Source organism: Mastigoproctus giganteus, chromosome 11, assembly GCF_048544385.1.
Source record: "Mastigoproctus giganteus isolate SK-2022 chromosome 11, ASM4854438v1, whole genome shotgun sequence".
Lineage (NCBI taxonomy): Eukaryota > Metazoa > Arthropoda > Arachnida > Uropygi > Thelyphonidae > Mastigoproctus > Mastigoproctus giganteus.
Window position 1 is genome coordinate 112,608,303 of NC_143585.1, and position 17,974 is coordinate 112,626,276.

At 35.6% G+C, this 17,974-nt stretch overlaps 1 protein-coding gene across 6 annotated transcripts in view; it reads right to left on the reverse strand.

Annotated features, from left to right (window-relative positions):
* LOC150078357 (receptor expression-enhancing protein 1-like) overlaps positions 1–17,974 on the reverse strand; it is a 307,490-nt gene that overhangs the window by 106,138 nt on the left and 183,378 nt on the right. For all 6 annotated transcript variants that reach the window (XM_090385094.1, XM_090385092.1, XM_090385093.1 and 3 more), the window contains one exon: positions 1,110–1,223. In XM_090385094.1, the coding sequence (XP_090241220.1) occupies positions 1,110–1,223 (114 nt within the window). The remainder of the gene's footprint in view (positions 1–1,109; positions 1,224–17,974) is intronic.

The following is a 17,974-nucleotide window of genomic DNA, read 5'->3' on the forward strand; positions in this document are numbered from 1 at the left end:
TGTCACGTGATACAGAGTGACATGAGAGTTGCCAGTCATGTGATAAGAGCGTGGTGGTACTGAAACTGCGATGCTGCCATGTGTTTTGCTGACAGCCGTAGTTGATAATGTAGAGTAACTTGCTAATATGAGACATCTACTCTTCATAAAACAGCTAACAGTTCTGATCAACCTAAACAATCAAGCAAGTTATGACTATGTAAACCTGAACATCGCTCAAATTAAAAGTTTGAAACCAACATGGTACGAATTAGTTTACAGCAAGAAATTACACCATCTGTTTACCACATAGAGAAATTTAAAATATTTTTCCGCTTTTTTTTTTTTTTTTTAGAAAAAAGGGGGAAAATATTTAAAATTTGTGTCAGAGCAAATGACTAAAGACTTTCAATGCTAAGAAAAGAGATTATCTTTAACACAGGCAATCACAGCTAGGTACTTACATTTACTCTAAATAAAATGCCTGTTTTTCCTAAACACAAATGTCTTTGTCTTGTGTCCCAAGATAAAATATCTCTACAGCTAGACCCAACACAGACTTGCCATCATCATCAACAGTCTAAAACTTGTAGTATCTACAGCCCCTGCAAATGAGCAAAGCCTTCCAATTCTTCAGTCTGAGACTCCATTCTCTCTCTCTCTCTCTCTGTGTTCTTATTATCAGTGTCCTCATATAATAGTTTATCAAATAACTTTTGTGTTGTGGTAATTTTAAGGATTTAAATCACCTATAATTATTAACATTACACAGGATAAATATAATACAGTTCATTAATACACAAGGTAAATACAATGTTGTGCTAAAATTAATCAGTTACCCAAAATAATTGTATTAACAAGGATAAGGCGACGGGTTTTCTCACTGAATCTGTAATAATATCATAATGAATAATAATGTCAAGTACAGTTCCATTTGAATGTTTAACATCACAAATCTCACCCCCCCCCCTCCTCCCCCTCTGTCTTAAATTATATATATTTTAAGTACTACTATTTTAAAAATTAAGTTAATTATAAATTAAATTTAATATAAATTAAATTTATAATTAAAAATTATAAATTATAAGTTCAAATAAAGATCAATCACAAAGTGAATAATTCCAGTTTACCTTGATAGCAGTTTGCATTACTACAGCTGTTGCATAACTTAATCCTTTAGAGCCCAACTGTATCATAGCTGTGTAACCTTGGTCTTTGGCTTTAGCAATATATTCATCAATTTCCTTAAAATAATTAACAATTTTCAGAATACATAGTACTGAATATAAAAAACAAAAATAGGATAAAGCTAAAATTAAATAGTTGTTGGATCGGATTAATTATCAAATGCATAAGGTGGATAAAAATGGTTGTCATTTAAAAATAACATCCATTTTTATCAATCACAGAGATTTTCTGCAAAACACCTTTTCATTATTACAATTTGATGACTACTGATTAATGATTTTTGTTTTGGTTAATAATTATCAATAGAGAACCTTCAAGAAACAGTGAGAATGCACAATGCAGGATACCATTAGTGGATAGCAGATCATTAGAAAGCATTCCCAGAATATATAAAACAATGCAAGCAAAACTATTTATTCTTGTTTTGTAATGTAGTAATTATAAGAAGGCACTGCACAAATTAACCTAACACATTTTGTTACATTTGTGGTATCTATGATATAAAAGGGTGTTAAAAAAAGGCATTGTTATAAAGGTATGCTTTGTATATACTGGGATGAAAACTGACAACACAGATAAGAGGGGCTCAACATGAAGTCTGCAGCACTAGTGTTAAAACAGTTGAAGAAATGGAATCCTTTGTTAGGGAGAGACTGCTATTTTTGCTTATAAAAAGTGTTCTATATTGAAATATACTTCTTATAAAAACAAGATTGCATGTATCTCAGCTGCCCATACCTTCTCTACCAAAAACTCTCAAAATTTAAAATTTCACCATAAGATTTTGAACGTACATGGAAAGAGTGGTTGTTCCAAACAAAAATTCATATGAAACAGTGATTTCTGTTAAGATATTTGGGTCTTCCCAAATCTATTTGTAGAGATCCTGGGATTAAGAATCAAATTCAAAAATCTAGTCTCTCTCCAGGAGCATAATTTTTTTGGTACAGACAATGTGAGCAATTCTGCACTTTTTTCCATAAGATTCACTTGTCTATGGCAGCGATATTTCTGAATTAATGATTATCTCAGTGACTCCAGTATATGCAAACCAAGTAAGCGGAGGCCATAGATCAATTCTACAAAATTAGCCTAAAAGTGTTTTCCTTTGCAAGGAGGAACATTTATGTTTCTGATCCAAATGTTTTTTTTTTCTTTTGGTTCACTTTAGACATATGAAAAACTCAGACTTCTTAAACAAATTAAATATAAAGGACAGAACTGGCTACTTTGTAGGGACTTAAATGTTCTATGCATATTGTTGAATTGGAAGGGGGCCAATTCTTCAGAGTTCAATTTTGCATTCTGAAGATATGGCCCTCTCTAAGTTAAACCCAAACTACAGTTATGAATCATTGAGATCATCTTATCATACTGAACCATGGAAGGGATACTTCCAACAATTCCATAATTTTCTGAATTCATGAAATGAAATTAACCAACTGAACCTTGAATGTGATGACAACATTCATATCCCCCTCCTATCTACTTTTCAGACATCTAGTTTAAGTGAAAAAAGATGTCTGAAAAGTAGATAGAAGTGGCATGAATATACAATCAGCATTATGGTTTGCTGCAAACTTATGAATCCCATATACTACAATGCTAAATACCCAAGAAGTAAATATGCAGTCCTCTCAAATAAGGCTAAAAAATATCTCCTGTATTGTCCTTTAAACTTTTAACTCAAAACCTGTAGTTGTGTCAATAAGACCCCAGACAATACCTCAGAAATTATCTACTCCATCCACACAGCTGTAAATCTTAATAGCTGTTTTTCAAAATGGCTTTTTCTTTTCTTTTTTTTTTTTTTTGATTTCTTTGGCAAAAATTCCAGAAATCTGTTAATTATCAACAATTTGGAAAAATTCAGGAATTAAGATAAACATAATTATACGATTATACGCATGCATTGAATGGCATCTTGAACAATTTATGATAGTAAGTTCGCTTTAATGATGTGCATTTTTCTCCAATGCATTTTCCTCCATCTTGCTGGTTTCGTTAACATTGAAGCATTGTCTGGAATCAAACTGTTAATGTGCATGCTTTACATTTCATGCAGTGGGTGCTCTGTTATTGACAGGCAGGTGCCATTTGCATTTCACTCGTCGATCCATCTAAACAAAGTTTTAAAACAAATTAATTTAAAATATGTTTTTAATATAAAAAACAGATCTTCTGCAGTTCTATTCAGAAAAGATAAAAAATAAAAGTGGCATGAAAACAGTGAAAAATTCTGAATTATTTTTTGCCAATTTTTTAAATGCATGTTGTTGTTGTGATGAAATTTAATGACACATAGGCTGTTAAGGCCATATTGTATCTTTGTATTCGTTAATAGGAAATACTTAACTTTATTGTAATACTGTTATATTTTATAGTATATTCCTAAGTTATTTAGGAAGATACACAGTTCTGTTTTATTAGGATCATCTCCAAGAAACTGCAATAATGTTAGTGATGACTGTGCATTAGCACATGATCTAAAGCTGTTTGAGTGGATATTGAGAAGGTGAGGGCAGTCCACTAATAAATGACGAATAGTCAGTTGCACATGACATGATGTGCACTGAGAAGCACTGTCATTTGTTAATAGATAGAGGTGTGTAAGGCGAGTATGCTCAATTCTTAGCTTTCCTAGAATTACTTCTTCTTGTCTGCTTTTCCAGAAGCTGGAGCGCCACAGCTTTGAGAGAGAGAGAGCCACGGAAAAGTTTGCTCCCTGGATAACCTCTCCAGATTATTGACCAGCTATTGTAACATGCTTTATGGATGACTGGTTTGAAATCCGTATACGGAACTTGAAGTCTGTAAAATAGAAGTATCTGGTTATTTGGCTGCAAGATCTGCTTTTTCATTTCTTGCTATTCCAGAATGCCCTGGGATCCAGCAGAATGTCACAATTTGGTTTGACTGATTACACGCAAGTAATTTAGAATGCATTTGTCTTTTTAAATGCATGCGTGCAGGGTCAAAGTGATCCATACACATAGAGGAAGAACAATCCTTCGTCCACCTGCTTATGGATTAACCAAAGTAGAGGTATTTATAAAATCAAATCTGCTCATCTGGCAGATTTTGATTGGCCACAATTTAACACAGGTCAATTTGCCTAAATAATTACGCTGATTTCCTGCTATGTACAAATTCAAAACAAAGAAGTCTTCATTTAAAACAGAAGACTACTTATATTTTGTGTACAGAAGAGTACATTTTAAATAGTAACAATAAATACAGCTTGTTTTGTACATAAATGGTTTTAATAGTGACCATCAACTTAAGCTTGAAATTCAAGTATTAAATTTAAGTTAATTTGGGATGCTTCAATTTAACTTCAGATTAAATCAGACAGTATGATAGAATATGTGAAACTGGATTTTTATTTTTAAAGCCAAGTGTCTTGCGGCAATTAATATTTAAATAAAAATAACTAATTAAACAAATTTCCATTTATTCTTGAGACAGTAAAAGCCAGAAAAGTTTACAAATTTGTTGTGAATATGTGTGCATATACTGATTTAAAGATATTTACAGGTCAGAATGGGCAATGCATGTTTTTTTGGAAGAGTACAAATCATACCTGCACCTTCCTTACTTATTTTATTATTAGTTTTTGAAAAACACCAAAAATGAAATGTATTAGAACCTATAGATACTCAGTGCCGCCATGTGTGAATTGAAGGTTTAGAAGATGAAAGAAAGTACTTGTTGATATTAGAATCAATGCAGCAATGCATTGATTCCATCTGAGAAGAAAAAATACAGACAATGACATTGTTGGTGGGAAAATGGATGCAATCCGTTTTTTCAAAGCACTGCACTGCACTTTCAAGCACTGCAGCCATGGTAATGACAGATATGTGAGCAGGCATATCCTGACATAACAAAACTCCTTTGCTGAATTTCCTCAGCATTTGTTTTTGCTGTTTTTATGCAAACAGCTCACAAGGTCTGCATAATATGTCCCTGTAACTGCCTGGCTGTTGTTATTTGATTTTTGGGAGCATTAACAACTAAGGCCATATTGCTCTGGGGGATATGCAGTGGTCATTCCCTGACCTTTCCGCATCCTCTGTATTTGGTGGTCATGGGTTCGAACACCCGGTCTAATCAAGAAGCGTGTGCTACACACTGCTCCTCCTGCCCACCTGGCTACGGAGGCACCTAACTGCCTGGCCTTTCTGAAGGTAATCCAATGACAACACTCCAACAGCATCCCAAAAAAACCAATGCCATCACCTTGTCAGCAGAAGGAATTGACTCAGCTTTCTTTGGAGGGGAAGAGGAGCTGTGTTTCCACTGTTTGCTCCTTTGTCTCTGGCTGAAAGTGATGCAACTACATCTCATTCATGGTCACAAACCTTGCAAGGAAATTTGCTGGATCTGTTAAAAAACAATGCAAATGTTTACCACATTTGACAACTCGTGTGGTTTTGATCTGTTGTCAACAACTTTGGTACCCATCATGTGTATAACTTTTTCATACCAAGAATCTCTGTTATCATGTGGCACACAAGATAACAGAGAGTGACAAGATGTTCAAGCCACTGGTAAGGTATCAAACTGTCACACCACCAGATCATGTACATTGTCATCAATTTCTGGGATGATGGATGTTGCAGATCTTCCAAGCTCTCCTTCTCTTGTTTAAATCTGCTTTCCATTTCTTAATCACAGAACACAAAGTTAGAAAGGACATCCTTCTCCCAGTGTTGCAATCATATCCTCATGAATTGCCTTTGACATTAGTCTTTTTTTTTTTTTTTGCCCCCAAATATTGGATGACTGCGTGGTGACTAATTTTGTCCATCTCTTCTCATTTACACAGCTTTATTCACTTTAGGATCTGTAATTACAAAAAGATGTTACTGAAACTGCATACAAATGTTATTAAGTGCAAAATTTTTTTATTCTATATCACTAACCTTTCATACTCAGGGCACAAACTTTTCAAACCCCCCTTGCATATATCTCATTGTGATGACCTTTTGTAAACAAAAAAAAAAAAAAAAAAAAACACCCCAAAAACTGATGCGAAAAGTAGCTTGCTCTCGGTGGAAGGTGATTCTACAGGGTTCAGGGCCTTAAATGATATTGGGCATCTTCTGAACAACAACCTGAAAGCATGTGGAAATTCTTTTTAAAAAATGTGGCACTTAATTTTGATAATGCATAACAGCTTCTGGAGTGGTGGACGTTGCAGGTCTCCCACAGTGTGGGCCATTTTCCAGGCTTTCCCTCCTTTGTTTAAATTCTGCTGCTTACCTTTAACTATGGAATAGAAATAGGCATCCTCACCCATCCTTTAACCATATCCTCATGAATTGCCTTTGGCTTTAGTCCCTTTTCCCAAATATTGGATAACTGCACTATGACTGATTTTGTCCATCTTTCCTCTTTACACAACTTTGTTAATGTCAGGACCTGTAATTAAAACAAGACATTACTGAAACTGAATGAAACTCAGTGAGTTACTATTTTAAGTGTTATACATTTAGTACAGAAATTTTTAACACTGTACCACTACCCATACCTGCTTAGGCTACTAACCTTTCAACTCCTCTTGTAACTTGTGATAACATCTGATAACGGTGTTAAAATGGTTTTGCATCAATAAACTTTTCTTGTAGTGCTAGAACTATATATTTTCATAGTGCCTTAAATTTGTATGTCTTCTTGAGTTAATGTAATTTAATATACTTAAGATGTTGAATATCATGGTTCATAAACCGAAATTATTCTTTTAATTTTGTATATGGTTATTTTAACATATACCTGAAAATTGTACAGTTTTTACATTTAATCAGATTTTTCCAGAACAACATGGAATTCATCCACATTAAGCTTTGTATGTTTAGATATTATAGATATTAACAGATATTATATTAATACTTTGGATGTTTAGATTTTATAGATATTTAGCTATTAACAGATATTATCCAAGATAGTCAACTGAAAAATCTGTGTTACAACTGTTCACTCAGTAGTATCAATTATCAGAATTCTGTGTTCTCTTTTATAATAGATGGCACTATAAATGAAGATTTTCAAATTTGGCAGTGCCTATTCCTATATAATTTTGAATAAATTATGTAGGAATAGACAAATGAATGCAAGATTCATTTATTAAGACAATGCAAGTTAACTTAATAAGAAATTCATGCTAGGCTGCAAATCCCATACACAGCCTTGTGGATGGGTGTATTTAGAGGTAATTTGTCCAACCTTGTGGGATTTTTTATTTTTATTTTCTGATGTACAGTAAACCCCCACTATTCGCGGTCGCTGATTTAATATAAAATGAAACCTAAAAAAATGTGAATTTTAAAGCGCCGTGAACATTTTCCGCCATAAAAAAACATGGGCGTGGCTAAAATTATCTTTCCCAGTCAAAACAGCGCTCATTGGGTGGGGGGAGAAGTGACAAAATTGCGAGCGTGGATGTTTCTCGCTAATCCTTGTTCAGTATGTGTTATGCGCTTGTCGTGGAAGGTTTCGTCGTTTGCTTTTAATTTATATGCTTATAAACTGAATAAATTTATCAATTTATAAATTGATATGCTTACAAAAATGATAAATCTACTGTTTTGCAGTATAAAACAGACTTTTTCAAGTGTTTTAACAGAAGAAAATGACTTTATTGTGGACAAGTTCTTTCTGACCCGTACAAAAATATGGCTACGAATAACAAGGGAAATGTGAAAAGATCAAAGAAGGTGATGATATTAGCGAATAAAACTGAGTTATTAGACAAAATTTCTAATGGTGAAGTGTCTCCTCGGTGGTAAAACCTTATAAAATCAATGAGTCAATATGATCAATCAATAAATCGGAATAAAAAATCCAACAGTGTCCGTGAAAACGCGCTAATTGCTTCAAAAATTTGCTCTAACTCGTGATGTTAAATTAGAAAAAATGGAAAAAGCTTTAAATCTGCATATAGAAGACCGAACTCAAAATAAAATTCCGTTAAGTTCACTCATCATTCGTGAAAAGGCAAAACTCCCTTATCAACACTTTAGCGAAACTGGTGATAACACTGGTAGGATAAGTGTTTTAGCTAGCAGAGGCACTGGTTTGAAAGATTTGTTTGAAATTTTAAAAATTTCAAAAATATTACATTTAATATTAAATTGTTTCTTATTTTCATTTCGATGCCATATGCTTGCATTTCACTATGTACTGTCTATGTACATAGTCATATTAAGAAAGTACATATAATACATACACGGACAAAATTTTAGACTAGTTTTTCTTATATATTTCATACTTTGGAACGGAACCCCTTTATTACTATGGGAGCCATAACTCCCATAGTAATAAAGGTACTGTTATTTACTGTATTTTCTCCTAAAATGATGGTTGGTGTGATTACGTTTAATCAAATGTAATTTCTACACTGAATAAGCATTAATTAGCAGTCACAGCAACACATCAGAGGATTGCTCATCTAGACAAACTGTCATCACTGGCATAATGGATGCTGCGATTCAATGGTGCTTGTACATGTTTGATGTTGTTTAGTCATGATAATTTCTTTCATACTGTTCGGAAATCAAAAGGATGTTAAATTTCAAGAGTTATTACAATATTCCTAATCAACATGACACTTCCTAGATATTTATAAATTGAAAAATAAGTTATAATACATTACTCAAATATTCATGTTGTGTGCTATGTATAAATATAGTGCAAATGCATCAGGAATACATAGCTATATCTGAATAAATCAGATTATTAATAATAAAACGGCATCATTTTAAGTTATATCTCATATTGTGAATACCTTCACAACGAGTTGCCATGATATTGCACTACTTCGAATAAGTAACGCTTCACCTAAGGAGAAGACTAATGTTACTTATTCTCAGATGGATACCACCACCCAGACGGCACCGTTTCAGGGCTATTTGGCCCTTCTTCGGTGGGTGGGTAGGTACCCGAGTGATGCAATGATGGCAAAACAGTTATGAAGTATAACTCCACAATATGAGAGATGCCTGATGGTGTATCATGTATTTAGACTCAAGCGTTTAGGGCATAAGCCTCAAGCTATGAAGGAGTCTAGACTATGTATAAATATAGTTTGTTATTTTGTTATTTAGTTTTTTTTTTTAGGAGCATTAGCAACTAAGGCCATATTGCTCTGGGATATGCGGTGGTCATTCCCTGACCTTTCCACATCCTCCGTATTTGGTGGTGACGGGCTCGAACCCCGGTCTAATCAAGAAGCGTGTGCTACGCAATGCTGCTCCTTCCCACCTGGCTACGGAGGCGCCTTATAAATATAGTGCAAATGCATCAGGAATACATAGCTATATCTGAATAAATCAGATTATTAATAATAAAACGGCATCATTTTAAGTTATATCTCATATTGTGAATACCTTCACAACGAGTTGCCATTATATTGCACTACTTCGAATAAGTAACGCTTCACCTAAGGAGAAGACTAATGTTACTTATTCTCAGATGGATACCACCACCCAGACGGCACCGTTTCAGGGCTATTTGGCCCTTCTTCGGTGGGTGGGTAGGTACCCGAGTGATGCAATGATGGCAAAACAGTTATGAAGTATAACTCCACAATATGAGAGATGCCTGATGGTGTATCATGTATTTAGACTCAAGCGTTTAGGGATACCGTTTTAAAAATGATACCGTTTTATTATTAATAATCTGATTTATTCAGATATAGCTATGTATTCCTGATGCATTTGCACTATATTTATACATAGTCTAGACTCCTTCATAGCTTGAGGCTTATGCCCTAAACGCTTGAGTCTAAATACATGATACACCATCAGGCATCTCTCATATTGTGGAGTTATACTTCATAACTGTTTTGCCATCATTGCATCACTCGGGTACCTACCCACCCACCGAAGAAGGGCCAAATAGCCCTGAAACGGTGCCGTCTGGGTGGTGGTATCCATCTGAGAATAAGTAACATTAGTCTTCTCCTTAGGTGAAGCGTTACTTATTCGAAGTAGTGCAATATCATGGCAACTCGTTGTGAAGGTATTCACAATATGAGATATAACTTAAAATGATGCCGTTTTATTATTAATAATCTGATTTATTCAGATATAGCTATGTATTCCTGATGCATTTGCACTATATTTATACATAGTCTAGACTCCTTCATAGCTTGAGGCTTATGCCCTAAACGCTTGAGTCATGTTGTGTGCTTACATCAAAGCAGGCACTTTAGGGGTTTTCTTTCACGGTTTTTGCAACATGTCACTTCTTGGCTGATTTTTCAGTAGATTTGCTTGCGTTGTAGACCTATCTCTTTTTCTATTGCAGTGGATTTTTGTACTTTTTTGTAACATTGCTCTTGGGAAAGTTTCTCAAAATTGTAAGCTTAGAACTGGAGCTTCCATACGAAATGCCTCAGAATTTCAAATGGCTGTTTCAAAGAGTGTCTCTACTGCAAATTTTATGTAGTGCTTCGCAGTCTTTTGAAGGCATGAACAGTAAGCTGCCATCTGTCTGTCAGATAGATGAACACCTTTTTTTGACAACATTGTGGCAAACCACATCAGGTTTTATCACCCAGTTCTCCTTCGTGTTTCTGTGTGTTTTCAACTAACATGCATTGATGATACTGATGTGCTAGATGAATCAGTTTTTTCCTATGTGACAAGAAAAATGTTTTCCTTAAAATATGGGAGGATTCATTGCTAAATGACAAAATAATACTGAAACTTCTCTTATAAAACAATACATAATATTTAATGAAAACTGTTCACCTGAGAAATATATACGCCTATATATATATACAAAGGGTACTAGGAAAGTTTTGCAATACAGCTTTGTTTATTTAATTTTTTCAAAGTAATTTCCTCTACATTCAATACACCTCTCCATCCTCCGAAACCAATCTTTAAACCAGTTCTGCCAAGTTTCACTAGGGAGTAAAGCACACTCGTTGTCCCAAGCCCGTAGAAGGTCCTCATCACTGGAAAACCGCCTCCGTTTTAGCTTCATTTTCACATGCGGGAACAGTGCAAAGTCGCAGGGAGCAAGGTCTGGCCTGTAGGGAGAGTGCTCGAGAAGTTTCAGTCCTGTCGTGGTCAAATATTCGGTGCAGGCTTTGGCGCGGTGAGCTGGAGCATTATTGTGATGGAGGTACCAGGTGTCCATTCTTGACTTTGGCCGCAGGTTCTTCATAGATCCAATGACTTTAGGCAGGCATTGTTCAGTATACCACTTAGCTGTGACTGTCTTCTGCGTGTCCAAAACGACACGTTCCACAATTCCACTCGATTTGAAAAATACAGCTATCATTTTTTTCTTTACAGATCGGGATTTTCTGACAATTATGGGTTGTCGTCATCATCAAAGACCCAAACTTTGTTTTGAGCCTTGGTCGGCAGATCGTAATAGTACAGCGAAGTCTCGTCACCTGTCAAGATGTTGTTCACATACCGAGATTGTCCGTTATCAAACTTTTTTAACATCTCCCGGCACCAAGTCACACGTCGTGTCATCTGCTCTTCAGTTAGTTGATGCGGCACCCAGAGAGAACAAAGTTTCTTCACGTGCAAATGATCTTGCAGAATCGAACGAATTGCTGGTGCATTTAGGCCCAAAGTATCCTCTATCTGTTGGTAGGTCACTCGCCTGTTTTCGTCAAGCATTTTCCTCACAGCAGTAACGTTTTCCTCCGTAACTGACGTTCGTGGCCTTCCCGGCCTCTCAGAATCCTCCAGAGTGAAATTTCCCCTTTGGAATTCTCTATACCACCTGAATATTGTTGTCCGATGTGGACAATCATCATCTAGTGCAAGAGTCATTTCTTCTAAGCACTGGTCTATGGTTAAACCATGCACGAAATTATACCGCAAAACTGTCCTTATCTCATTTCGTGACCACGATGCCATCGCAAGCAGTTTACACTCTCACTACTAATGAATAACTGAGCCCATCGACTTGGCGCGGCGGCTACTATGCGCGTATGAACATGTCTCAACATGCAGCAACAAGCAGCTTCCTGTGATTCATTGTTGCGTCATATTGCAAAACTTTCCTAGTACCCTTTGTATATATATATATATATATATATATATATCATTCCCGAAACTTGGTGATCAGTTTTGGGAATGATAGGTCCTACTGAACACCTTGGTGATCAGTTTTGGGAATGATAGGTTCTACATTCTCTGAGTGATTTTATTGGTTAGTGTCAAACCTTTTATCAAATGTGAATAAGTTAGTAGGGTTCAAAGTTGTTTATTCTGAAGGAGAGGGAGAGAGGGTTCGAAACTGCTGAGTGATTTTACTGGTCCAGTGACTTGGTAGATACATACATGAGACTGTGGCGGACTGGACAGGTTCAGAGTTGTTTATTTTTGAGGGAAAGAGTTCAGAATTGCTGTGAGCAATTTTATTAGCCAGGTGTGTACTGCAGCCTAAAAAAAAGTGCAGTGTTCCTTTCCTTTTCTTAGGTAGCTGTTGATAAGTTCTAGTGGTTTGTTCTGAAACCAAGAGTTTACAATTACTTCTGTATATTTTTATTTGTGCAAAATTGTTTCTGTAGATATGTGAGGCAAGTCAGTGCAAGTTTAGAAAAATTTTAGGGGTCTACAGACTGTACTGAAGTATGATTTAGTTTGGTTTGTGAATGAGATGAGACTAATTTAAGATTACTGAGCTGTTAGTCTCACACAGAGTAGTCCCCCCCCCCACCACCACCACCACCAGAAAAAAAACTTCAAAAATTTCTAGTCTCTGTTAGTCTTTTCCAGACAGTACTTAAATTTTTATATTATATTTTATTTTACTTTTCTGATATATTTTTGATTGCTTCAACAATCAAAAATATATGAGACTATGCAAACACAAATTATTCAATAGCCATTTTTTTTATAAAAAGGAACAATTCTCTTTCTTTATTCTCATGAAGTGAACCCACTTGGTCACTTCATGAGTAGAGCTAGATAGTTTGTGAGCCATTACTGGGTTGCTCCATCTGATAAGTAGTTGCTTCGCAAGGCATGCTGATTTTGCATAAAAAATTTTAATATTTGACTTCTGCACTTCTTACATAAGCTAAAATTTGTCTGTAAGGTGTGGGATATGGCAAAACAACATCCTCTTTACACAAAGTAAGCAAACGAATATACCGTAGTGCTCGAAACCCACTGAGTCACTGTGGGTTGCCCTGCCATGAATATGTTTATGCAGCACCACTTCATTTATTAACATTTAATACAAGCTATATGAGTTCTTCTCTTCTTAAAAATTCATATTCCCAGCATCTACATTCCCTTTTCTGCAATTTCGCCAAAGGAAATGTGCATACGCTTTTACTAAGCAGTATTGAGCAATGCTGACAAAAAGTAGCAAAGTTAGCATTGAAATCAAAAGTGTCTGCAATCTGGCCCAGACATGATAGAATGGAATACACAATGAAAGTCTTATCTATCAATTTGGCCCTTCAGAGACTATGCAAGACTCGTGGTGTAGGATTTTTCACAGAGTGGTCTGTGCTTGTTAACAGGAAACAATGTTTCTACAGGGATGGAATAATTTAAACAAAAGAAGTGCAAGAATATTTGCTGATGCTATTGAGGTAGTATTAAGTGGGTCGGAAAACTGCTAGCTGTGGGGAGGGGATACACAAATTAAAAAAAGCTGTGGGCAAAGGTTAAAATGATTAAAATGATTCTTGCACTGCTTCCAATATCAGGGATTTCAAGCCCTTATGGGACTCTCATGGAACAACTAAATACGTGGTCTGTGTTTGTGTTACTAAAAGTAAAACCATACGCAGGTATAACTGTATGTACAATAATGCTACAAGCAATGAAAATAAATTTGAAGTACTGATCAAATCATGTTAGATAAGAAGTACATAAAACCTAAGGCCTACAGTGGGCATGGGGGATGTTGTTGTTGTTGTTATTTGGTTTTTAGGAGCATTAGCAACTAAGGCCATATTGCTCCGGTGCGGTGGTCATTCCCTGACCTTTCCGCATGCTCCGTATTTGGTGGTGACAGGCTCGAACCCCGGTCCAATCAAGAAGCGTGTGCTACGCACTGCTGCTCCTTCCCACCTGGCTACGGAGGCGCCGGGCATGGGGGAGTTCGCAACCTTGGCAAAATCATCAACAGTTAATCCATTCATATTTAACGGACCAATGTGATTCGACTCCTTCCTTCTATTGTTTACTTAAGTAAAGGAGCCTTTGTTTAAGTTTGATACATTGCCAGTGTCTTGTGCATCTCACTTGAATGTGTGTGTGTGTGTCCCAAAATAAGAGATTCTGGCGTAAAAAAGGTGTATGCAAGATGGGTCCCAAATTTGTTGACAGCACATCAAAACACACAAGAGTGCATTGTTTTCAAACAGATCCGGGAAAGTTTCCTTGTAAGGTTTTTTACCATGGAGGAGACATAGGTGCATCATTTTTAGTTAGAGACAAAGGAGCAGTCCAAACAGTGGAAACACAGCTTTCCCCTCCAAAGAAAGCCGAGTCAATTCTTTCTATTGACGTAATGGTACTGTTTTTCTGGGAGGTTGATGGCACGTTGCTACTGGATTTCACCTGCAGAAAGGGGAGACACAAGGGCACATTACGCAGACCTTGTAACATGTTGCATGAAAAAATCAAAGACAATTGCCAAGGAATCTTGTTCCACCAGGAAAAACTGCCTGCTTATAAGGCTGTAATTGCTGTAGCTGCACTGCATGCCTGATGCTTTGTAATCTTGGACCATCCCTCATATTCACCAGATCTAGCAGCACTGGAATTTCAATTGTTTCCTAATTTGAAAAAATACCTGGCTGGCATCCATTTTCCCACTGGCAGTGACGTCACTGCTGCAATGGATGCAGTCCTAGAAGCCCAAGAAAATACTTTCTTCTCAGCTGGTATCAACACATTGAAACCGCAATCAAAAGTGTACTACCTTCAAAGAGGACTATGTTAGTAGACTACTCAAATAAAACCTTCATACTCAGGCCATGAACTTTTCAAATTCTCCTCATAGCTCAGACCCACTTTGATTACTGCCATCTGTAGCAATCAAGAATGTCCATTTTCAGAGCAATCAGTACCTCTTCTTTCCCTATCTGTGTAATTTCACTATCAATCCTAACAATCCATAAAGTAAATGTAATTTAAAGAGTGATTAATACCTGTTGTCCTTTTTCTTTTATAACTGTATTTTTTTTGCTATTTGACTATCTGGAAACATATTTCTGAACAATAAATGATCAGCACAACTTAGAGTAAGACTTGTTCTATGACAAACGATGCAAATAAACAATTGGCACATATGACACCATCATAACTATGAAATGCTAGATGTGTTTTTGAATTTCTTTCTATGCACAGCAAGCTGTCTTTATGCTTACTTGTTTGAAAATGTTTGATTAAAATGTGGCTGCAAATGCTTGAAATAGAAAAATCACATCAACATACAATTCTAAAAGCAAACAGGTTACCTTTTTTTTTTAGATTTTAGAATACATGGAAAATCCTGTACATGTGTCTTCTGAAATTTTACATTTCAATATCTTTCGAATCTAAAAGACACTGTTAATTTGCTTACAACACATAAGTAACAATGAATTATCTCACAATCCTACATTTCTATCTTACAATGTAGACTAGCACACCTCATTTGACGGCTATGACAGATGTGAAATTTATATGTATAAAATCTGGTGAGGACATTTATGGAGAAAAAAGGATTTTATTCTTACAAATATTTGTAGACAGATATTCTTTACAAATATCTGTCTACAAATATTTTTATGTCTATCTTTCAAACAATACTGAAAACAGATGATGCATGCAATTTGTGGAAATTTGGAAATGCAACTAACTTGACCAAAAGGTATCAATTATACTGAGGTTTATATATTTAATAACTATACTGATACTGGGGTGGGGTTATGTAGGCAATCTAAAGGGGTGTGAATGGTTTTTATAAGTGCGTTCCATTTCCCTGATGATATCCTTGTGTCTAACTGCAATTGCACAAATATATATCTAGAGAAACATTCCCAAAATGACTGATTTTAAAAAGCTAATGATCATTCAGATGACATTACCTTTTAGGAATTAAAAAAATTACTCAGAGAAAGAGTCAAATGATGAATTAATGGTTTAATATCTTTGATAAAGGAATGCTTTTACACTTAAAATTTTTGGTAGAATTACAACATGTAATTCCAACAACTGCAAGTGTATAAGCATTGTATTTCCAATGCGTATACGCTTGCAATTCACCTCTACCATTAGAATTACATCCCCCCAAAAAAAAAATCTAGAGAAATATCGCACTTGGAATACTGTGTTCAAGTGTGGAGACAGCATCTGAAAAAAAGACATTGAGCTTCTTGAAAGGGTCCAAACTTGCCTATTGAGATCAGCAAACGGGTGTCCATATGAAGAAAGACTTAAAATATGTGGGTTGCATAGCATGAAAACTAGCCACCTTAGAGAGAGATTTGATTGAAAGGTTTAAAGCTCTGAGAGACAAAAATAAAATGAATGAGGAAGAAATTTTCATGGTTATAAATGATTCTAGAACTAAGGACCATAAATACAAATTACGAAGGGAGACGTTTGGAGTGGCTTGCAGGAAATTTTATTTAAGCCAGCGAGTTAAACTGGAATAAGTTACCAACATGGGTGTTTGAGGGAGGCTGACAGTTTGGGGAAATTCAAAGATCAGCTGGATGCATTTTCCTCCTCCCATCTATGGCAGGAGGGAAATATACATAGGCTGTCTATTTCCTTTCCTTTTATTATTTATTTTATTTTATTATTATTTTACTCTTTTTTTTTTTTTTTTTTTTTTTTTTTAAGAATGGCCACCTTTGACTTCCATGACAGTTTCAACTCTCATGTACACACTTTCCACTAACTTCTGGTAGGTGCCAGCTGGAATTCTCTGACTTTTTTTTTTTTTTTTCATATTAACTGCCAGAGCCGATCTGAAAGAAGGTTGTTTTGGTCACAGCCTAATCCAGCACTCCAATTCATTCCACACGTGTTCAAAATGGAGTTGCAGTATGAGCTCTGAAACCAGTCCAACTTTTTTGACATCACTATCCACCAACCAGTTCTATATAATTTAGTGTTGTTATAGGGTTAGAACCTGTTCACATAGTATTGACATGTTCACATGTCAATGAGAAAAAAATGTAATTAATGATGTTGAAATTTCACATGTTTATTTAATAAAAAAAACTTTCGAGCCTACAGGACAGTAAGGTTCCTGGCATTGATAGCATATACCCTATAATCTTAAGGAAGGCAGCATATACCCTATAATCTTAAGGGAGGCAGCCAGCAAGTGCATCGAACCATTGAGGCTAATTATAAGAGCATCACTGGACTCGGGAGTGATTCTGTTGGATTGGAAAAGTGCCAATGTATCTCCAGTACATAAGGGTGGTTTCAAAGAGTGAAGCGGGAAATTACTGGCCAGTTAGTCTAACTTCAGGAATAGGGAAAATCATGGAGACAATGATCAAGGTTGGAATTCAGGATCATTTAGACAGAAATGGAATTCTGAAGGATACTCAGCATAGTTTTGTAAAGGGAAAATCATGGTTTGGTATAAGATTTTTCTGGTGTATTAGCAACAATTGCTATTATAGGTAAATACATGGTAAAAATAGATTCTGGTAACCTTAAAAAAGTTATCTGGTCAAAAAGTTAAGAATGGATATATGTATAAACGGCAGTACATATTCTAAAAATATATGCATTATTTTATATATAGGTATATAAAATAATAAATTGTAAAAACAGCTGACACTTTTCATTGGCGAATA